Source organism: Paroedura picta, chromosome 2, assembly GCF_049243985.1.
Source record: "Paroedura picta isolate Pp20150507F chromosome 2, Ppicta_v3.0, whole genome shotgun sequence".
In the NCBI taxonomy this organism is placed as follows: domain Eukaryota; kingdom Metazoa; phylum Chordata; class Lepidosauria; order Squamata; family Gekkonidae; genus Paroedura; species Paroedura picta.
In genome coordinates this window covers 170937050-170957294 of record NC_135370.1, presented here as the reverse complement: position 1 = coordinate 170957294, position 20245 = coordinate 170937050, and the positions used below count along the sequence as shown (strand labels likewise).

Genomic DNA, 20245 nt, shown 5'->3' with positions numbered 1-20245 from the left:
AATTCCCAGGTGTCTGTTTAGGGCAGCTTTCCAGTCATTTGAGCAACACAAAGCAGGGCCACGAGGGAGGCCAGCCAGATCGGTTTTCGGAGATGATTGAAAGTGACCCATAATTCAGGTCGTAACTTACGAGCCCGGGACAGAAAGATTCATGAACTTGGTGACATTTCATTAGATTTCACAAGCTAGTAAACAGCTCCGAAGGTTGCTAGCGGGTGCGGACAGGGGAGCGGTGATGTCTCTATGGGTTTGGGAAACGTGCCTTTCTGAGCAGATGGAGGAAGAACTGGACCGGTCTTCCATGAGCAGTTTTGGGGTATTATGCGGCGCAACAAAATGAGGAGCAACAAAAGGCATGTTCCACTACGTAAGGACACACTGTGCACTTCCGTGTTCAAGCAGCCGAGGCACACTGAAACATAAAAATATAGGAAGAGCCCTGCTGGATCAGACCAGTGGCCCATCCAGTCCAGCCTCCTGACTCACAGTGGCCAACCAGTCCCTCTGGAGAGGCAACAACATAGAGGCCGAGACCTTCATTAGAACATCAGAAAAGCCCTGCTGGATCAGACCAGGGGTCCATCTAGCCCAGGATCCTGTCTCACACAACTCTAACTGTCAGGAGCTTCTTCCGGATGTTTAGATAGAATTTAGAATACTAGAATCATAGAGTTGGAAGGGACCTCCTGAGCCATCTAGTCCAACCCCCTGCACTATGCAGGACACTCACAACCCTACCGCTCATCCCCTCTAACCTGCCACCCCCTTGAACCTTCACAGAATCAGCCTCTCTGTCAGAGGGCTATTCAGCGTCTGCTTTAAAATCAACAAAGATGGAGAACCCACCACCTCCTGAGGAAGCCTGTTCCACTGAGAAACCGCTCTAACTGTCAGAAACTTATTCCAGAGGTTTAGACGAAATTTAGAATCATAGAATCACAGAGTTGGAAGGGGCCTCCTGGGCCATCTAGTCCAACCCCCTGCACTATGCAGGACACTCACAACCCTGTCGCCGATCCACTGTCACCTACCACCCCCTTGAACCTTCACAGAATCAGCCTCTCTGTTAGATGGCTATCCAGCCTCTGTTTAAAAATCTCCAAATATGGAGAACCCACCACCTCCCGAGGAAGCCTGTTATCTTCCGGTTGCATTTCTTCCGATGGTGACAGCGATGCCTCAGAAGACCGCTCTTGTCTGTTTTTATTTCAAACCCCGGGACTTCACATTCCTGCAGACATCTCGGCATCGGGTCAAATAAATCAGAGAACTCCTCTCTGACACTCAGGGCTCCTTTTGTTTTGGAGGAAAAATGGTAATATTTTCAAAGCGGGAGGGGGGGGGGGCGCGCAAGAAACGTATCTTTGGGGAAACGACGCTCTTGAAAGAAAAGGGACGGTTGATTAATCAGCGGATTTCCTCGTAATAAAACATGTCTTAATGAGTTCTTTGGAGGAGCAGAGATCTATCATTTATGGGGGGACAATCAACTTGAGAGCCTTGCTAACGTCAGGTGGGATAATTAACGGCCTGAGAGAGATCGTGAAGCCACCGCTAAAAACGTACCGGCCCATCACTCATCCTGTGCGAAAACCAGTGGATGCGGTTTTGCGTGCCCTGCGGGGGATTCGGGATAGACAGATAGGTAAGAGGAACAGGGGAAGTGGAAATAGCATCAAACCTTACAAATCAGGGCTGGGCTGCTTTATCCATAAGGGTGGTTATCGTATAAGCTGGGGATGACCGGAGCAGTATAGTGTTTAAGAGCAGCGGCCTCTGGGTTTGATTCTCCCCTTTTTCTCCACACGCAGCCAGCTGGGTGGCCTTGGGCCGGTCACAGTCCTGTTAGAGCTGTTCTCGCAGAGCAGTTCTTCCAGAGCTCTCCCAGCCCCGCCAACATCGCAGGGTGTTTGTTGTGGGGAGAGGAAGGGAAAGCGATTGCAAGCACGGAATTGGGGTCACTGTGTGCGCGGGGGACAGATCGTTGTGAGTTTCGTGCATTGTGCAGGGAGTTTTATTATATGTCCCTGGAGATGAGAAGAAGAAGAAGAAGAGTTGGTTCTTATATGCCATTTTTCCCTACCCGAAGGAGGCTCAAAGCGGCTTACAGTCGCCTTCCCATTCCTCTCCCCACAACAGACACCCTGTGGTGTGGGTGATGCTGAGAGAGCCCTGATATCACTGCCCGGTCAGAACAGTTTTATCAGTGCCGTGGCGAGCCCAAGGTCACCCAGCTGGTTGCATGTGGGGGAGCGCAGAATTGAACCCGGCATGCCAGATTAGAAGTCCGCACTCCTAACCACTACACCAAACTGGCTCTCTTCCAACTCCATGATTCTATGGCAGCATATTCCCTTGAAGTCCCTCGCCTCCTGAAACCCCATTTCTCCCCAGGCTCCCCTCCCTAAACCACCAGGTATTTCCTAGAGTTAGCCCTCCTACTAGTAAAGGTAATTTTCACATCCCCCTACTCCCTTATCTTTTAACAAGGGAAACTGGGTCTTGATTCCGGGACAACACGCCACACCAAGCCAATGCTCTACCACTTAGCTTCAGTCCCTCCTGCCATTTCCCCAGCATGCAACATCACAAAGGATTTCAGTGTGTTTCGAGAATTACCCTCTTTGGGGTCATTGGAGAATTGCCCTCTCTTTGTTTTTTGTCGTTCTCTCCCCCCCCCCCCCCCCCCCGGTCTCGCCACGTGCTTTATTTTTTATTAGGTTTGAAAAGGTTACGGAAGGAATGAACTCCGGGCCCTGCACGACCCTTGGAAGAGAAGGTCCTACCAGTAGGGGTTGGGTGGAATGCACAATAACATCTCAGGGATCAGAGATGAAACGAGAGAAATCCTGGTCGTGATGACGGCCAGAGTGTGGGCAATCTCATTTCACTTTGCTGCCAGCCAGGCAAGGTCATCCCGGGTGGAAGGAAAGGCCTCCCGGGAGAGGCAAGAATATTCTCTTGCTTGGTCTCTCTTGACCTCAGCCTTTATAAAGAAAGAGGGGGGGTGTGTCTTCAGTGCTTGAAAATATCACTGTAGCTATAGTCATAGAATCAGAGAATCATAGAGTTGGAAGGGACCTCCTGGGTCATCTAGTCCAACCCCCTGCACTAGGCAGGACATTCACAACCCTATCGCTCATCCACTGTCACCTGCCACCCCCTTGAGCCTTCACAGAATCAGCCTCTCCGTCAGATGGCTCTCCAGCCTCTGTTTCAAAATCTCCAGAGATGGAGAACCCACCACCTCCCGAGGAAGCCTGTTCTACTGAGAAACCGCTCTGTCAGGAACTAGACGGAATTTCTTTTGCATTAGAAGAAAAAGAAGAGTTGGTTCTTAAATGCCCTTTGCCTGTTGATGCAATTAAAAGTTTAGCCTGGTTCTTGAACCATCTTTGGAGATGAGAAAAAAGCAGATGGGGCTATGGCAGGAAAAAACAACCCCCCCACCCTGATATCGAAAGAGCCAGGCGTTTGTTCCATCTCTCCAGCATCCGTGGAGTAAGTCACAAATTGAGTTTTGTGTCTGTATTGATTCTCCTCTTGCTTTGAGAAAAGGCTTACGAGACCTGAAGCATTGACTTATAGAATCATAGAATCATAGAACCATAGAGTTGGAAGGGGCCATACAGGCCATCTAGTCCAACCCCCTGCTCAACACAGGATCAGCCCAAACCATCCTAAAGCATCCAAGAAAAGTGTGTATCCAATCTTTGCTTGAAGACTGCCAGTGAGGGGGAGCTCACCACCTCCTTAGGCAGCCTATTCCACTGCTGAACTACTCTGGCTGTGAAAATTTTCTTCCTGATATCTAGCCTATATAGACTTGCAAGGGGGGGGGGGGCGGGGACGGACGGACTGCCTCCATTTGGATAGTTCGGGTCCCCACCCCCCTCACCCTTCTAGGCATGAAAGGATTTAAAACCCCTGGGAATCTAATGGAAAGCCAGCTACTCTGAGTGTGGCCATCAGCAGCCCACCCTACAGAAGCTAAATAATTAGCAAGCTTTGCCCAGGGCTTAAAGTTCTCGCCTTTCTTTCAGCCTTAGTGCTTTTGACCGGGGTTTAATCAAATTCTCAGCGGTGGGGATGAAACCTTGGCACACGCCCAGCCGCTGAGAGCGAGGGCAGAGATGGCGAGGAACCAGTAACTCCAGCTTCTGTTCTAACGAGAGACACGTCCGGCTCGGCAAAAACAAATCCGAAAAAGCCCCCAAAGCCCAGGGACACCAATAAATGCGTCGATGTGAATGCATGTTACTTTAACGCAATGTGCCGGAGTCAGAACTGATGAATGTCTGGGAGGAACATCTGTTGAGTTTCGCTCGTCCATGCAGCAAGACGTCTGGCTATGTCGTTTTGATAAAGGAGGGGGGTGGTGGTTCAGGGACGGTGCGCTTGCTTTGCACGCAGGAAGTTCTGGGTTCAGTCCCCAATGGCTCATCCTAAGAGCCCTGCAAGGTTTGATGGACAGAGGCCCAGTCATTCAGTGCATTATTCAGGTGGTAGGGATTTGAACCTAGAATCATAGAATCATAGAGTTGGAAGGGACCTCCAGGGTCATCTAGTCCAACCCCCTGCACTATGCAGGACACTCACAACCCAATCGCTCATCTACTGTCACCTGCCACCTCTTTGCTTTCACAGAATCAGCCTCTCCATCAGATGGCTCTCCAGCCTCTGTTTAAAGATTTCCAAAGATGGAGAACCCACCACCTCCTGAGGAAGCCTGTTCCACTGAGGAACCGCTCTAACTGTCAGGAACTTCTTCCGGAGGTTTAGATGGAATTTCTTTTGAATTAATTTCATCCCATTCGTTCTGGTCTGTCCCTCTGGGGCAAGAGAGAAGAATTCTGCTCCATCGTCTACATGGCAGCCTTTTAAATACTTGAAGATGGCTATCAGATCCCCTCTCAGTCGTCTCCTCTCCAGACTAAACAAACCAAGCTCCCCCAGCCTTTCCTCATACATCTTGGTCTCCAAACCCCTCACCAACCTGGATCCCTCCCCCACACTCTCTAACTGCTAAGTGACCCTGGCTCTCTCATGAATGATTCTCGAGTGGTGGGAAGGATCACACCCCCTCAGCTTGTGATCATAGAATCAAAGAGTTGGAAGGGGCCATACAGGCCATCTAGTCCAACCCCCTGCTCAACGCAGGATCAACCCTAAGTATCCTAAAGCATCCAAGAAAAGTGTGCATCCAACCCTTGCTTGAGGATTGCCAGTGAGGGGGAGCTCACCACCTCCTTAGGCAGCCTATTCCACTGCTGAACTACTCTGACTGTGAAATTTTTCCTGATATCTAGCCTATATTGTTGTACTTGAAGTTTAAACCCATTACTGCGTGTCCTTTCCTCTGCAGCCAACAGTAACAGCATTCTGCTCTCCTCCAAGTGACAACCTTTCAAATACTTAAAGAGGGATATCATGTCCCCTCTCAACCTCCTTTTCTCCAGGCTGAACATTCCCAAGTCCCTCAACCTACCTTCATAGGGCTTGGTCCCTTGGCCCCAGATCATCTTCGTCGCTCTCCTCTGTACCCTTTCAATTTTATCAATGTCCTTCTTGAAGTGAGGCCTCCAGAACTGCACACAGTACTCCAGGTGTGGTCTGACCAGTGCCGTATACAATGGGACTATGACATCTTGTGATTTTGATGTGATGCCTCTGTTGATACAGCCCAGAATGGCATTTGCCTTTTTTACCGCTGCATCACACTGCCTGCTCATGTTTAGTTTACAATCCACAAGTACCCCAAGGTCTCGTTCACACACAGTGCTACCTAGAAGCGTATCCCCCATCCAGTAGGCATGCTTTTCATTTTTCTGACCCAGATGCAGAACTTTACACTTATCTTTATTAAATTGCATCTTGTTCTCATTTGCCCATTTTTCCATTGTGTTCAGATCTCGTTGAACTCTGTCTCTATCTTCCGGAGTATTTGCCAGTCCTCCCAATTTGGTGTCATCTGCAAACTTGATGAGTAGTCCCTCCACCCCCTCATCTAGATCATTAATAAATATGTTAAAAAGTACCGGGCCGAGCACCGAACCCTGAGGTACCCCGCTACTCACCTCTCTCCAGTCTGATGAAACACCATTGACAACAATCCAAACTCCAACAGCTGTAGAGGTTGTTAGTTGGATTCCGGATCAAATTTGAGGTATTAGTTTTGGTCTTTAAGGCCTTGTGGAGTCTGGGCCCTGTATGTCTGAGGGACAGCTTTTCCCAATATATCTCAAAGAGAACAATAAGTTCATCAGGTGCTAACATGCTGATGTTCCCTGGCCCCAAACATGCTGATGTTCCCTGGCCCATCCAAGTTTGGTGTGGAGAGCCAGTTTGGTGTCGTGGTTAGGAGTGCGGACTTCTAATCTGGCATGCCGGGTTCGATTCTGCACTCCCCAACATGCAGCCAGCTGGGTTCATCACGGAGCTGATAAAACTGTTCTGACCGAGCAGTGATATCAGCGCTCTCTCAGCCTCTCCCACCCCACAGGCCATCTGTTGTGGGGAGAGGAATGGGAAGGCAACTGTAAGCCGCTTTGAGACTCCTTCTGGTAGAGAAAGGCGGCATAAAGTCCTAACGGCAGAACATAGAGGTTGCGGCCATCCCTATTTCATTTCCCCCTCATGAATCTGTCTAATCCAGTTTTTGGACAATCTAAGTCACTGGCTATTGCTACATCCCGTGGCAATGAGTTCCACACATTAATGGCTCATTGGTTGGAGAAGTCATTCCTTTGGTCTGCTTCAAATGCACAGGCCATCAACATCATTGGGTGCCTGCAAGGTCTTGCCATGAGGGACAGGGAGAAAATTCTACTCTGTCCACTTTCTCAATCTCTTGAATAATTTCATAAACTTCTAGCATGTTGCTATCTAAAGCTGCAAAGCCCTGAGCTGTTTTTCTTAGCTCCGGTCCCTTGATTATTCTTGGTTTCCCTTGTGTGTTCATTTCCTCTTAATATGCTCTTTTCCATTCCTTTGGGAGCTCTATGAATTGCAATTGAATGATAAGATTGGCTTAGAGTTGTATTTATGAGGACGCTGCTGACTTACAAGAACCCTGTAAGGTTTTCAAATTTCAAGATATTTGGAGGTGGTTTGCCATGGCCAGCCTCTGCATAGCGTCCCGGACTCCTTCGCTGGTTTCTTGTCTAAATACTAAGTAGGGCCAACCCCACCTAGCTTCTAAGATCAGATTAGATTGGGTTTTCTAAGGCAAGGCTACAGATGGCTACAAAACAGCAAAATTTGTGAGTGGTTAACTCAAGCTCTTTCAGATAGGGCTTTGTGAAACCCTGGGGTTTCTTGGCTGCCCTGGAAGGGTTTTCATGAATGAAAAAAAATTTAAAATATATTTTATATTTGTTAAACATTTATTGGGTGATACGACCATATAGAGCCTTTTGTTGTGCAGAGTGGTAAGGCAGCAGACATGCTGTCTGAAGCTCTGACCATGAGGCTGGGAGTTCGATCCCAGCAGCTGTCTCAAGGCTGACTCAGCCTTCCATCCTTCCGAGGTCAGTAAAATGAGTACCCAGCTTGCTGGGGGGTAAAACGGTAATGACTGGGGAAGGCAAACCACCCCGTATTGAGTCTGCCATGAAAATGCTAGAGGGCATCACCCCAAGGGTCAGACATGACCCGGTGCTTGCACAGGGGATACCTTTACCTTACGACCATATATGATCTTGTCGATTCATTCCCCCCCCCCCCCCCCCAAATGGCCAACGATGGGCCTGGAGGGGGTGAGCGAGCACACAACTATGCTTCCCAATCGTATTCTGCATGATCACGCCACTTCTGGGGTTTCTCAAAGCCTGAAGGATATTTTGGAGATCTCTCAAGGGTAAAAAAGTTGAAAAAGGCAGGGTAAACTTCTTCCCCATGGAATAGATTTAGCATCGGTCCTAGCACGTGGATTTCAGAACCAAGGACAGCACTCCGCAGAGCCAGTGCTGCAGGATTTGCAAAAAAAAACCCACCCATATCTGAGCTGTCCTTGGTGCTGAGTCATACGCCTTTCCTCTTCCATTTTGGATTAGTTTAAAATAGGGAAGCTGGCTGCACTCGTGGTGCTAACGTTTGCCAAAAATAACCAATTACCTTCAACACACACACAGAAGAAGAAGAAGAGTTGGTTCTTATATGCCACTTTTCCCTACCCAAAGGAGGCTCAAAGCGGCCTTCCCTTTCCTCTCCTCACAACAGACACCCTGTGGGGTGGGTGAGGCTGAGAGAGCGCTGATATCACTGCTCGATCAGAACAGCTTTATCAGTGCCATGGCGAGCCCAAGGTCACCCAGCTGGCTGCATGTGGGGGAGTGCAGAATCGAACCTGGCATGCCAGATTAGAAGTCCGCGCTCCTAACCACTACACCAAACTGGCTCACAAAATGCTGGATCCAGGATGGAATGAATCTCATGAACCATTCTGTGCAAAAGAAACAGATGTGTGTCCCAGTCTTTACAATAATAGCCACCTGTGTGAGCTTGGGGGCCAGGGCCACCGGGTATGCTCTTGCCACCCTCTCTGCCACTTCTGTGAATGAACAGGAGAAGAGGTCTCTTATATTTCTGAAATGCACACAACAGCTTTGTAAGGCAGGCCACTATGATCCCTACACAGTTGTAGCCAATCTGAATGTTCATTTCAGGGAAACTAGTTAGCCTTGTACTGCAGTGCCAGCATGGTATAATTACTGAGGACTGCAGACTCTAATATGCCAGGTTGGCTTGCCCACTCCTCCTCCACATGGAACCTGCTGGGTGACCTTGGGTGAGTCACAGTTCTGTCAGAGCTCTCTCAGCCCCACTCGCCTCACAGAGTGACTGTTGTGGGGAGAGGAAGAGAAGGTGATTACAAGCTGCCTTGAGACTCCTTAGGTCAGATAAAAGTGGGGTATAAAAACCACCTTTTCTTTTCCTTTCTCCCAGGGTGTCTGTTGTGGGGAGAGAAAGGGAAGGCGATCACAAGCTGCATTGAGACTCCTTACGGTAGAGAAGAGCAGGGTACAAAAGGACCTCTCCTCCTAGTTCTTCTTTGGATAAATTCAAGATTGGAACCAGGGATCCCTTAGCTGCTCAGGTTTCCTCCCTTCCTAACTAGGAATCAGAAAGGCAATCGAGTCCTGCGCCATCTTAAAGACTTAAAAAAAAAAAAAAGACTTTCAGAAGGGGTGGGTTGCCATACACAGTTGTCGCTGCATTAAGTTTTTTACTCTCCCTACTGTGCATCCTGCTTGGGTGGTGACTACATCTTTATCCCACCGGCCCTCCAAGGCAGAGGTAGTCAACCTGTGGTCCTCCAGTTGTCCATGGACTACAATTCCCATGAGCCCCTGCCAGCGAATGCTGGCAGGGGCTCATGGGAATTGCAGTCCATGGACGTCTGGAGGACCACAGGTTGACTACCCCTGCTCCAATTCACTCCAAGAACCACCCGCTGTCACTCCGTTCCTTGCCTTATCACAACCACCCGACAAGGTAGGCCAGGGGGGGAGGGTGGTAATTCCAAGGGAGGGCTTCCACGCGCTCCACCCGCTCGGCCGCGCTGTCTCCCTCCGCCGCCAGCCGGGTCCTTCCCACGCCTCTGCGCGGCGGCGGCGGCGGAGGCAGGGGCGGCGGCGCGCGTGGCCGAGGCGCGCTCCCGGGCGGGGCGGAGGCGAGCGCGGGGCGCGAGCATGGCGCCGAGCAACGCGCTGCTGGGCCAGTGCCTGGGCTACTTCCTGGCCTTCCTCTTCAGCTTCATCGTGGCCGTGCCCCTGTCGGAGAACAGCAACGACTTCCACGGCCGCTGCGTGCTCTTCACCGAGGGCCTGTGGCTCAACGCCAACCTGACGGCCGAGCGGCAGCGCTTCACCGTGCAGGAGTGGGGGCCGCCCGCCGCCTGCCGCTTCAGCCTCTTCGCCGGCCTCCTCTCCCTCCTGCTCGCCGCCGCCCAGGCCTGGCGCACCCTCTTCCTGCTCTGCAAGGGCCACGAGGAGTAAGGGCGCACGGGGACGCAGCGGGGTGGGGGATGGGGTGGGTTGGATGGGGGCTAGAAACCTCCTCTTCCCTGCGGGAGGGTCCCCCAGATACCCCCTCTTCCATGATACGGTGGGTCCCCCCTAAATCTCCTTCCCTGTGGGAGAGTCTTCCAGGACCCAGTTTTTCCCTGGGGAGGGTCCCCCAGAAAGCACTTCTTTCATGATAAGGTGGGTCCCCCAGAAACCATCTCTCCCCTGGGGGTGGTTCCCCCAGAAACCACCTCTTCCTTGGGGGGGGGTCCCCTAGAAACCTCCTCTTCCCTGGGGGGTCCCCCAGAAACCATCTCTCCCCTGGGGGTGGGTCCCCCAGAAACCATCTCTCCCCTGGGGGTGGGTCCCCTAGAAACCACCTCTTCCTCGGGGGGGGGGGTGGATACCCTAGAAACCACCTCTTTTCCTGAGGGGTGGGTCCTCCAGGACCCACTTTTTCCCTGGGGAGGGTCCCCCAGAAAGCACCTCTTCCCCGGGGGGGTCCCCCAGAAACCACCTCTTCCCCGGGGGGGGCCCCTAGAAACCACCTCTTCCCCGGGGGGGGGGTGGATACCCTAGAAACCACCTCTTTTCCTGAGGGGTGGGTCCCCTAGTAACCTCCTCCTCTTCCCTGGGGGAGGGTCCCCCAGAAAACAATTTTCCCCTAAGGAAAGGCTAAGGGGGTGGGGAGGTGGGGGGCAGGATGCATCTCACGTGTCTGAATCAATGCATTGTGCAAAGGGGGGGGGGATGGAAACCGGTCCTTGCCCAGGAAAGTGATTTCAGAAGAAGTCAGCACCCTTGTCTGACTCTTTCCCTTTTCCCAACTAGAGCTCAAAATGGCAGATATGGTGCGGGGTTCAAGTGTGCCCATGTTGCCCATGACCTGCCTCCTGAAAACTTCCCATGCCTCTGAATAAGTGACCCCAGCCATGTTTAAATGAAAAGGTCTCTTCTTCTCCATTTGCCTTCCCATCTCTTGGGCTTCATCTGAACTAGTTATAGGTAGAAATGGATATAAATGGCTGTATCTGAGCTGGTAGCAGTTTTCTCTTGGCAGGGTTGCCAGCTTTGGGTTGGGAAAAACCTGGAGATTATAGGGAAGGGTGGCACTTGAGCAGGGGAGGGACCTCAGCCCGGTACAATGCCATAGAGTAGGGGTGGCCAAACTGGGCTGTCTCCCGATGTCCCTGACTACAATTCCCACAAGCCCCTGCCAGCATGTGCTCAGGGGCAGTGTCCCTGAAAGTCCGTGATTCAACCCTCAGAATTTCTATCGAGATCAGATTGTGGAGGATGTGGACATAAAAAGAGCTCTGCAAACTCCTATAGGGCCTGCAGCTCCTCCGGGAGTTCGTTCTGCCAGGTGGGGGCCAGGACCGAAAAAGCCCTGGCTCTGGTTGAGGCCAGATGCACATCTTGAGGGCCAGGGATCACAGTCTGGTTCACATTGCCAGAGTGGAGTGCTGTCAGGAGTATAGTCAACTAGGCGGTCCCTTTGGGTATCTGGGGCCCAAGCCTGTCTGGGCTAGGATGGGAGAAGAACTGGACAGCACAGAAGGAAGGGGTAGAAAGTTGGAAAAGACTCTGGTTTCTCATGAACCTCTTAGCCATGAGGAGTCAGAAGGAGACAAGTGACCATCTCTGGATGTCTATGGGTAACATAGATTCAGAGAGTTGGAAGAGGCCATACAGGCCATCTAGTCCAACCATCTAGCCAATGCAGGATCAGCCTCAAGCATCCAGGATAAATATCTGTCCAGCCGCTGCTTGAAGACCACCAGTGAGGGGGAGCTCCCCACCTCCTTAGGCAGCCCATCCCACTGCTGAACTAAACTCAGAATCCTAGAGTGGGAAGGGTCTTGCAGGCCATCTAGTCCCACCCCCTGCTCAATGCAGGATCAGCCTAAAGCATCCAGGAGAAGGATCTGTCCAGCTGCTGCTTGAAGACCGCCAATGAGGGGGAGCTCACCACCTCCTGAGGCAGCCCCTTCCACTGCTGAACTACTCAGACTGTGAAAAGTTATTTCCCCTGATACCTAATTGATATTGTTCTACATGTATTTTAAACCCATTACTCTGTGTCCTCTCCTCTGCTGCCAAAAGGAACCGTTCTCTGCCCTCTTCTAAGTGACAACCTTTAAAATACTTAAAGAGGGCTATCATGTCCCCTCTCCACCTCCTCTTCTCCAGGCTGAACATTCCCAAGTCCCTCAGCCTTTCCTCAAAGGGCTTGGTCCCCAGGCCCTGGATCATCTAGCATGCAATGGATACTTTTTTTTTTTTTTGTCCTCTGCTACAGTCCTGAGCCCTTTATGGGCACTGTGCCTCCCTTCGAACAGAGTATTAGTGATGCTTTGGTGCAGTTCTGCCAAATGAGGAGGCACTCTGAATTGCCTTGGGCAATAGAATCTCAGCTAGCAAAGGCTGGGAGCTGAATTGGGATTCACCCAGGGCTGGCTGGTTCATAGGCATGTTAAATCAAATGGCTAGCCTACGACAGATGTTGCAAGTTCGTCCTCGGCCTCAAATGCATTGCTCTGGAGCTCTTCTGCTCTTCATCCTGTCATGTTTTATTCCTTGGTGGTTTTGTTCACGATCTGATTGTCTGTGCTTGGGGAACACCAACCTCTTCCCCGCCCAGAGCTGTATGGAAGGACGGTAAATTGGGACCCTGGAAAGCTACTACCAATCAGAGGGGGCAACACAGACCTTGAGAAACCAATGGCCTAACCCAGGCTAAGGCAGCTACAGACACGTCATGCGGTTCCAAGAGATTTCCCATATTGCTCATGAGTTCTCCTACTCTCCCCCCCCACCTGTTTTGTTGCAGCTCTTTCTTTTATGCCTTCCTGAATCTGCTGATCAGCGCCTTTGTCATGTTCGTCATCTTTATCGCCAGCACCATTGTGAGCGTGGGCTTCAAGATGTGGTGCGATGCTATTACCGACAAAGGCAGCATGCCCTACAGGTGGGTACCAAAGCCGGTGACACTCTCTGTTGACGTGGGAAGGTGGATAAACGGGAGGGGATAAGGGTAGCCATTCAGTGCAAGGAAAACAAAAGAGAAAAGGGACAGCCTGGAAAGGATCTGGAAAGGTATGACTGGTTAAGTGAGGCCAGGAAGAGATTCCACTGCCTAATTGTAATGTCTGCAAAGCCCTTTTATTTGAGGCATTTGGGCCTCTGGCTCATACATGGAGGTCACTGGCACTTGTTGTAAAATTGAGTATTTGTATGACTTAGAACGCTGGAAGATTATATATCCATCAGTGGAAGGAGCTGCCTCAGGAGGTGGGGAGCTCCCCCTCACTGGTGGTCTTCAAGCAGCAGCTGAAAAGATCCTTCTCCTGGATGCTTGAGGCTGATCTTGCATTGAGCAGGGGGTGGGACTAGATGGCCTGCATGGCCCCTTCCCACTCTAGGATTCTAGGAGTCTAGTTCAGCAGTGGAAGGGGCTGCCTAAGGAGGTGGGGAGCTCCCCCTCACTGGCGGTCTTCAAGCAGGGGCTGGACAGATCCTTCTCCTGGGTGCTTGAGGCTGATCCTGCATTGAGCAGGGGGTGGAACTAGATGGCCTGCATGGCCCCTTCCCACTCTAGGATTCTAGGAGTCTAGTTCAGCAGTGGAAAGGGCTGCCTAAGGAGGTGGGGAGCTCCCCCTCACTGGTGGTCTTCAAGCAGCAGCTGGACAGATCCTTCTCCTGGATGCTTGAGGCTGATCCTGTGTTGAGCAGGGGATTGGACTAGGTGGCCTGTATGGCCCCTTCCTGCTCTAAGATTCTGTGAATCTGTATGTAGTCCAAGATGAGAATGAATCTTTCAGTCATCTGGAAGTCAGACCTTTGTACAAATCTCCGATAAAAAGGGGGAGTTAGCGTGTACCTCAAAACATTACAGTACTTTTGCACTACACAGGAAGTTGGGTACGTATAGATGAGATGGAGGAAAGTGCCGTCAAATCTCATCTGATGTACGGTGACCCCGGGGGGCAGACTTTCTCAACCAGGGTTTTGTGAAACCTGGGGAGTTTCTTGATGGCCCTGTAAGGGTTTCCCGAATGGGTGGGAGTTAATTATGAGCAGAATTAATGGACGAGCAGAAAATGACCTGGCAGTGGTTCTTTTAATCTTGGCAGTGGTTCTTAGCTTTTTAATCTGCTATAACTGATTTGCAACATTATCATCAAGGGTTCCCCAGTTTACAAGAAAAGGCAGTGCTATTAAGGAGGTGAGGTGGAATTCCTTATAGCAGGGGTAGTCAACCTGTGGTCCTCCAGATGTTCATGGACTACAATTCCCAGGAGCCCCTTGCCAGCATTCACTGGCAGGGGCTCCTGGGAATTGTAGTCCATGGACATCTGGAGGACCACAGGTTGACTACCCCTGCCTTATAGCAATATGAACCTGCCGTTCCAGAATGCAAACCGAACTTGCTAGCATTATACAGTACCCTAAAACAGGAATACGATGAAATGCATAGTAGAACATGTTATGTCACATAATTGCTAAAGCATCAATTTCTGTGTTTCGCATTGTCATATATTGGAAAATACCATAGTCGATGTTCTGTTTAGGGCTGCAACGATTATTCGAATATTCGGTTATAAAACCTCTCAGGTTTTTTTTTTTTAACTGAAAAAAACCTCTGACGAATCGAATATTCGGATAAGCATCCAAGATGGCTGACAGCATTGGAAAGGCGAGAGAAAAGAGGGACAGAAAGAGAGAGAGAGAGAAAGAGAAAGAGAGAAGAGGCGTTCTGAAACCTCAAAAAAACCCCGGAATTTTTTCACAGCACCAAGTAAAAAAAAAAAAAACCGAGTTGTTTGTAAAACAAGAAAGGAAAAAAAAAAAGGTAGGCAGAATCTGTCTTATCGACCCTTTGCTCTGGAGCGTCAGAAACAAAAACATCCAAACGCTCTCTTCTACCGAAGTCTACTCTGATGATGCTAAAAGGTAAATGGAGACTTATTGGTTTTGTTTCATGTTGGGGTGAAACACGTTGGGGGCAGTTCCCAAGATAATCTGCCTGTGAGGGGGGTGGGTGGGCAGGTGGGTATAATGCAAAAGGAAACATTTAAGAAATGCATATGAAATATTTTGGTTTTTTCTGGTTTGCATCATGCACATGGATTGATCTCCGTTCAGCTGCCCGTGAAACTGCCTTCTGTTGTATTAGATCCTTGCTCTATCAAAGTCCAAATTGGCTTCCTCAACCAAGGCTGGCTTTCACAACCAAGGTCTCATGAAAACCTGGGGCTACTTGAAGGCCCTGGAAGCTTTCCCGAATGGGTGGGAGTGAATTAATTTTTATGTGTTTTTAAAATTTGTTAAACATTTTTTCTTGCAATTCAAATATTTTATTGTGATATCAGACCCATTACTAATTCATCAATTCACTAACCTAACATTCAATCATACATACATACATACATACAGATATATATATATATATATGTGTGTGTGTGTGTGTGTGTGTGTGTGTGTGTGTGTATGTATATATATATGTGTGTATATGCATATGTATATATATGTGTGTATATGTGTGTGTATATATATGTATATATGTATGTATATATATGTGTGTGTATGTATATGTATGTATGTATGTATGTATGTATGTATGTATGTATGTGTATATATGTGTATATATGTGTATATATGTGTATATATGTGTATATATATACACATACACACACACACACACACACAAGACTTCTCTCCTAACCCTAACAAATGAAATAGTAAAACCTAAATCTATGACATAACATTATACTTAAAATCTGCTGTTACTATGTTAAATTTTACATATCTTCACAAAGACTGGATAGGTTTTTTTTCCCCATATGGATCGAAAACAAAGCCCATTGCTTAACATATTTTCCAAGATCCAAGATTTGTTAAACATCTATTGGGCGAGATGACCATATAGTGTCACATTGACTCACCCCTCCTCTCTCAAAGTGGCCAATGATGGGCCTGGAGGGGGTGGGAAGGGGAGGGGCCTTGGGTGGGCGTGTCCACATCTCGGTTTCCTGACCATATTCTGCACAATTGCTCCACTTCTAGGGTTTCCCTAAGCCTGAAGGGGTTTCTCAATGGTAAAAAACTGGAGAAAGGCTGGTCTATTCAGTCTGGCCGCAGCCTGCCTGTCTACCCTTCTACAGCCTCCTTGCTGTACCACTATTGATTCCATTAACACCTTCCCGCCTCGCAGCTCAAGAAGGGCCCCCTCCCATTTGATTCTCAGGGGCACCCTCTGAGGAAGGCTAGAGAGACAAGATCACCCAGTGAGCTTCAAGGCTGAGGGGGAATTTGACACACATTTTGTTAGTCTTTAAAGTGCTCTGAGTCCAGCCATGCAGGATGCCCTGACATTTCCTGAAAATTCCTTTAAGTATTTCACAAATATTGTGGAATGACTCACAAAGGATTTGTGTCAAGAGTTTGAGCGATGGCACGGAAAGGCCCTGGCAAATTTCGGGTTGGATCCCCTAGTTTTATTTCACTAACCTTGCTTTCACAAAACTTTCCTTCCCCTGGTTCAAAAGGCTCTTCTGTGTGGTTGGGCCTTGTGGATTTATTCCTGTAACACAGGGGTAGTCAAACTGCGGCCCTCCAGATGTCCATGGACTACAATTCCCAGGAGCCCCCTGGCAGGGGGCTCCTGGGAATTGTAGTCCATGGACATCTGGAGGGCCGCAGTTTGACTACCCCTGCTCTAACAGCTGCACCTTCCTTTGGCAAAAAATGTTTGCCCTAATCGAAGAGGCACTTCCCCCAAGAAGAGTCTCTCATCTGGGGAAGGCAACTTTTGAAAATCAGCGGAGCCAAGCCACGCAGGATCCAACCCGAAGAACGCAGCTTACTTACAGATTAACAAATTCACGCGGCATCTTTTGTTCTCGGCCAGAAGGAAATTGGCTGGAACTGCCCCGGTTAGCAAAAAGACACAGAAGCGCATTAACCTTTGGGCCCCTGTTCCATTATTTCCTTGTGAGATACAACTGAAGCAAGCGTTGATTGGTTCGACGGGGCACTGCGAGAACAGCTGTAACGTGCAAGTCCACCTGTTTTTCAGAAGGTGTGGAATGATGGCTTTATAATGAGGACGTTATCGCCCAGCTGTTACATGCGGCGGTGGGCTTTCAATGCTAGAAAATGAATCTTGATCAGAGGTTTGATTCAGGTGCCGCTCGGAGTGGTCATTTGAAAGGACTGAAATGATTTTCTTTTCTTCCCCCTTTTCACCCCGTGCGTCTTCTCCTCCAAGCTGTGAAGAGTTACAGGATATCGATCTCGAACTGAATTTGGAAAACTCCTCGTTCTATGACCAGTTTTGCCATTGCACAGGTAAGTTTAATTGTATCCTGTAATGAGAGTTGAGCACTGGCTCCTTCCTTAATTAATTAATAAATTAATTAGTTATCCAATGGGATGAAATTAAGTTAAAAGAATTTCCAGCTAAACATCCGGAAGAAGTTCCTGACAGTTAGAGCGGTTCCTCAGTGGAACAGGTTTCCTCGGGAGGTGGTGGGCTCTCCTCCTCTGGAGGTTTTGGAAGCAGAGGCTATATGGCCCCCTGACAAGAATGCTGAGTTTGTGATTTACTGTGATTGTAGGGCAATTGCAGACTGCCACAAACCGGCTGGACTGAGAGTGGTGGTCAATAAATAGAATCATATAGTTGGAAGGGACCTCCAGGGTCATCTAGTCCAACCCGCTGCAGAATGCAGGAAATGGCCACGAGAGCCAGGCATTGATAGGATCCCTTCTGCTCACCCACTCACAATTTGCGTAAAAACACAGAATTAGCATTGCTGTCAGACGACTATCTAGCCTCTACTTAAAAACTTCCAAAGATGGAGAACCCACCACCTCCCGAGGAAGCTGTTCCACTGAGGAACCGCTCTAACTGTCAGGAACTTCTTCCGGATGTTTAGCTGGAAATACTTTTAACTTAATTTCATCCCATTGGGTAATTAATTAACTAATTAATTAAGAAGGAAGGAGCCAGGGCTCAACTCTCATTGCTCTTGTCTTGCATATCCAGAGTAATGCTACTCACCACTTTGGGGTCCGAAAAGGAATTTTTCTCCAGATCAGCTTGGTCCAGGAATGCTGGAGGTTTTTGCCTTCCTCTGGGAATAGCCAAATGCAAAGAAGCATCACGGGTCAACAAGGACCAAGAAGGCAGGAAACTCTCAAAACTTTTTCTGTTCTTTGGAGTCCATCCATAATGATACCCGGATTTATTTCATTTTCAAGGATCTTTCTTCAGTAGTTAGGACCATTTATACTTTACATATACTTTACATAAGACAAGCCAAAGGCTTGATTATCCATTTGACATAGCTATTGAGTTTAATGTATTGTTCTTGTTCCCTACATGTTTATTTTCTTTCTTTCTTTCTTTCTTTCTTTCTTTCTTTCTTTCTTTCTTTCTTTCTTTCTTTCTTTCTTTCTTTCTTTCTTTCTTTCTTTCTTTCTTTCTTTCTTTCTTTCTTTCTTTCTTTCTTTCTTTCTTTCTTTCTTTCGGTACCTTTATAACGGCAACGTGCAGATGGACCCATGATTGGTCGGTTTAGGACGTTAATTTCATGGGAGGGAGGCTCGGGGGCCCAGTGGAATCAATCCATCAATCAATCAATCAGTCAGTCAATCAATCAATCAATCAATTAATCAATCAACCTCAAGTCACTTTTAAATGTTCTAAAATAAAATTTATTTAATATATGCATATGATTGTTTTAACTTGTTTACATTACTCTGGATTATTTTAAGACTTGTTAGCCACCCTGAGCTGCACAGGGAAGGGTGAACTATAAAATAAAATAACTTATTGCCACTTACTGGCTGCTCTTACCTTTAACTGGAGGTGTTAGTGATTGAACTTGCGGCCTTCTGCATAACAAACAGACGCTCTACCACTGAGCCACAGCCCCTCCCTGCAAGATGAAAAAGGAGCTGTTGGGAACTCTTTGGATCTCCCAAAGTGTTACTTCCTCAGCGAAGACATTTGCTTGTGAAAATTTTGCACAGTAAACACCATGTAAAGATCTAAAGAACCAGAGAAATGAACTTGTCAGAACATGTGGTCCAAACTGGAATACTTTGAGATCAGACTAGCAGTCATTTATCCCACAAAAGTCCAGGTGGGGATTGTTACCGAGTCAAAAATTCAGCCCCATAAACAGAATCGCGAATCGTACTTGTGGTTCGTTGGCTGATTTTTGCCAAGGAGGGTTGGCAGGAATTTCATCTCCTCTTCTGTGTCTCTTTCTCTCTAGTTCGGCCTCTGGGCGGCCTGGCTGAGTTGGCTAGGAATTACCATTTTGGCCTTCATGAAGGTTTATCACAACTATCGGCAGGAAGACCTCCTGGACAGCCTGATTCACGAGAAGGAGTTTTTGCTAGGACGATCCTCGTCACGAACTTCTTTTCTGGATGACAAAAGCGGCATGATCTAATGGGGGATACGCCTGTCTGGGTTTTCTAATTTGGTAGCTTATATTGGAGTGCAAGTATGAAAGTTGTATTGGAATGTCTGCCAAGAGGCTTTAGGAACGGGGGACTGAGCATCCTCTTAACGAGATTTATCGTCTGTCGACATTGCGCCATTCATGTCATCCAGATCAGTGGTCCCCAACCTTTTTTCGGCTGGGGGACCGGCAGGGGCAAATTGCCCCGCCCGCGCAGCGTGCATGCGAGAAAGTGCTGCGCATGTTGCAATTTCGGCCACGCAGCGCGCATGTGCACATGCGCAGCCGGGCTGCAAATGCGCGATGTGCGGCGCGGCCCTGATTCCCTCTCCCCCCACCCATCCGCAGTTAAGAAGCTTCCCGGCCGCAAGCTTGCGGCCTTGGGAAGTTTTTTTACTGTGGGGGGGCGGGGAGAGGGAACCGCGGCCCGGCGCCCCTGGCCTTCGCGGACCGGTGCGGACCGCAGGTTGGGGGACCACTGATCCAGATGGCTAGTTCACACATGTATGTACAACGTCCTGGCCTCCATCTTTTGTGCATTCAACCCTTGACAGGTGTGCTCTTGGCCAAAAGTACAAACTCTTCCCACTGAAAAGTATTGCATATTATATTGGGGTTGACATCAGGTGGTATCGAAATTCTCTTCCTGGGAATTAATTTGCTCATGCGGCATGTGCAAGGTATCATCTGGAGGTGGCAGTGATGGACTGTGCATGTGGGAACTGGGTACTGTTACTTCGATAGAGATTTTCTGTG

General features: G+C 48.8%; 2 protein-coding genes across 2 annotated transcripts in view; one reads left to right on the top strand and one right to left on the bottom strand.

Annotated features, from left to right (window-relative positions):
* Positions 1 to 9694, bottom strand: part of LOC143828957 (uncharacterized) — a 110228-nt gene extending 100534 nt beyond the window's left edge. The window contains exon 1 of the mRNA XM_077319109.1: positions 9550 to 9694. Within this exon, the coding sequence (XP_077175224.1) occupies positions 9550 to 9694 (145 nt within the window). The remainder of the gene's footprint in view (positions 1 to 9549) is intronic.
* TMEM179 (transmembrane protein 179) lies at positions 9632 to 19667 on the top strand. The gene is given in 5 exon segments (XM_077319020.1): positions 9632 to 9994; positions 12841 to 12978; positions 17281 to 17344; positions 17346 to 17360; positions 19298 to 19667. Coding segments are annotated over 5 exon segments (699 nt in total). The 5' UTR covers positions 9632 to 9692; the 3' UTR covers positions 19478 to 19667.
* The last annotated feature ends 578 nt before the right edge of the window (positions 19668 to 20245 follow it).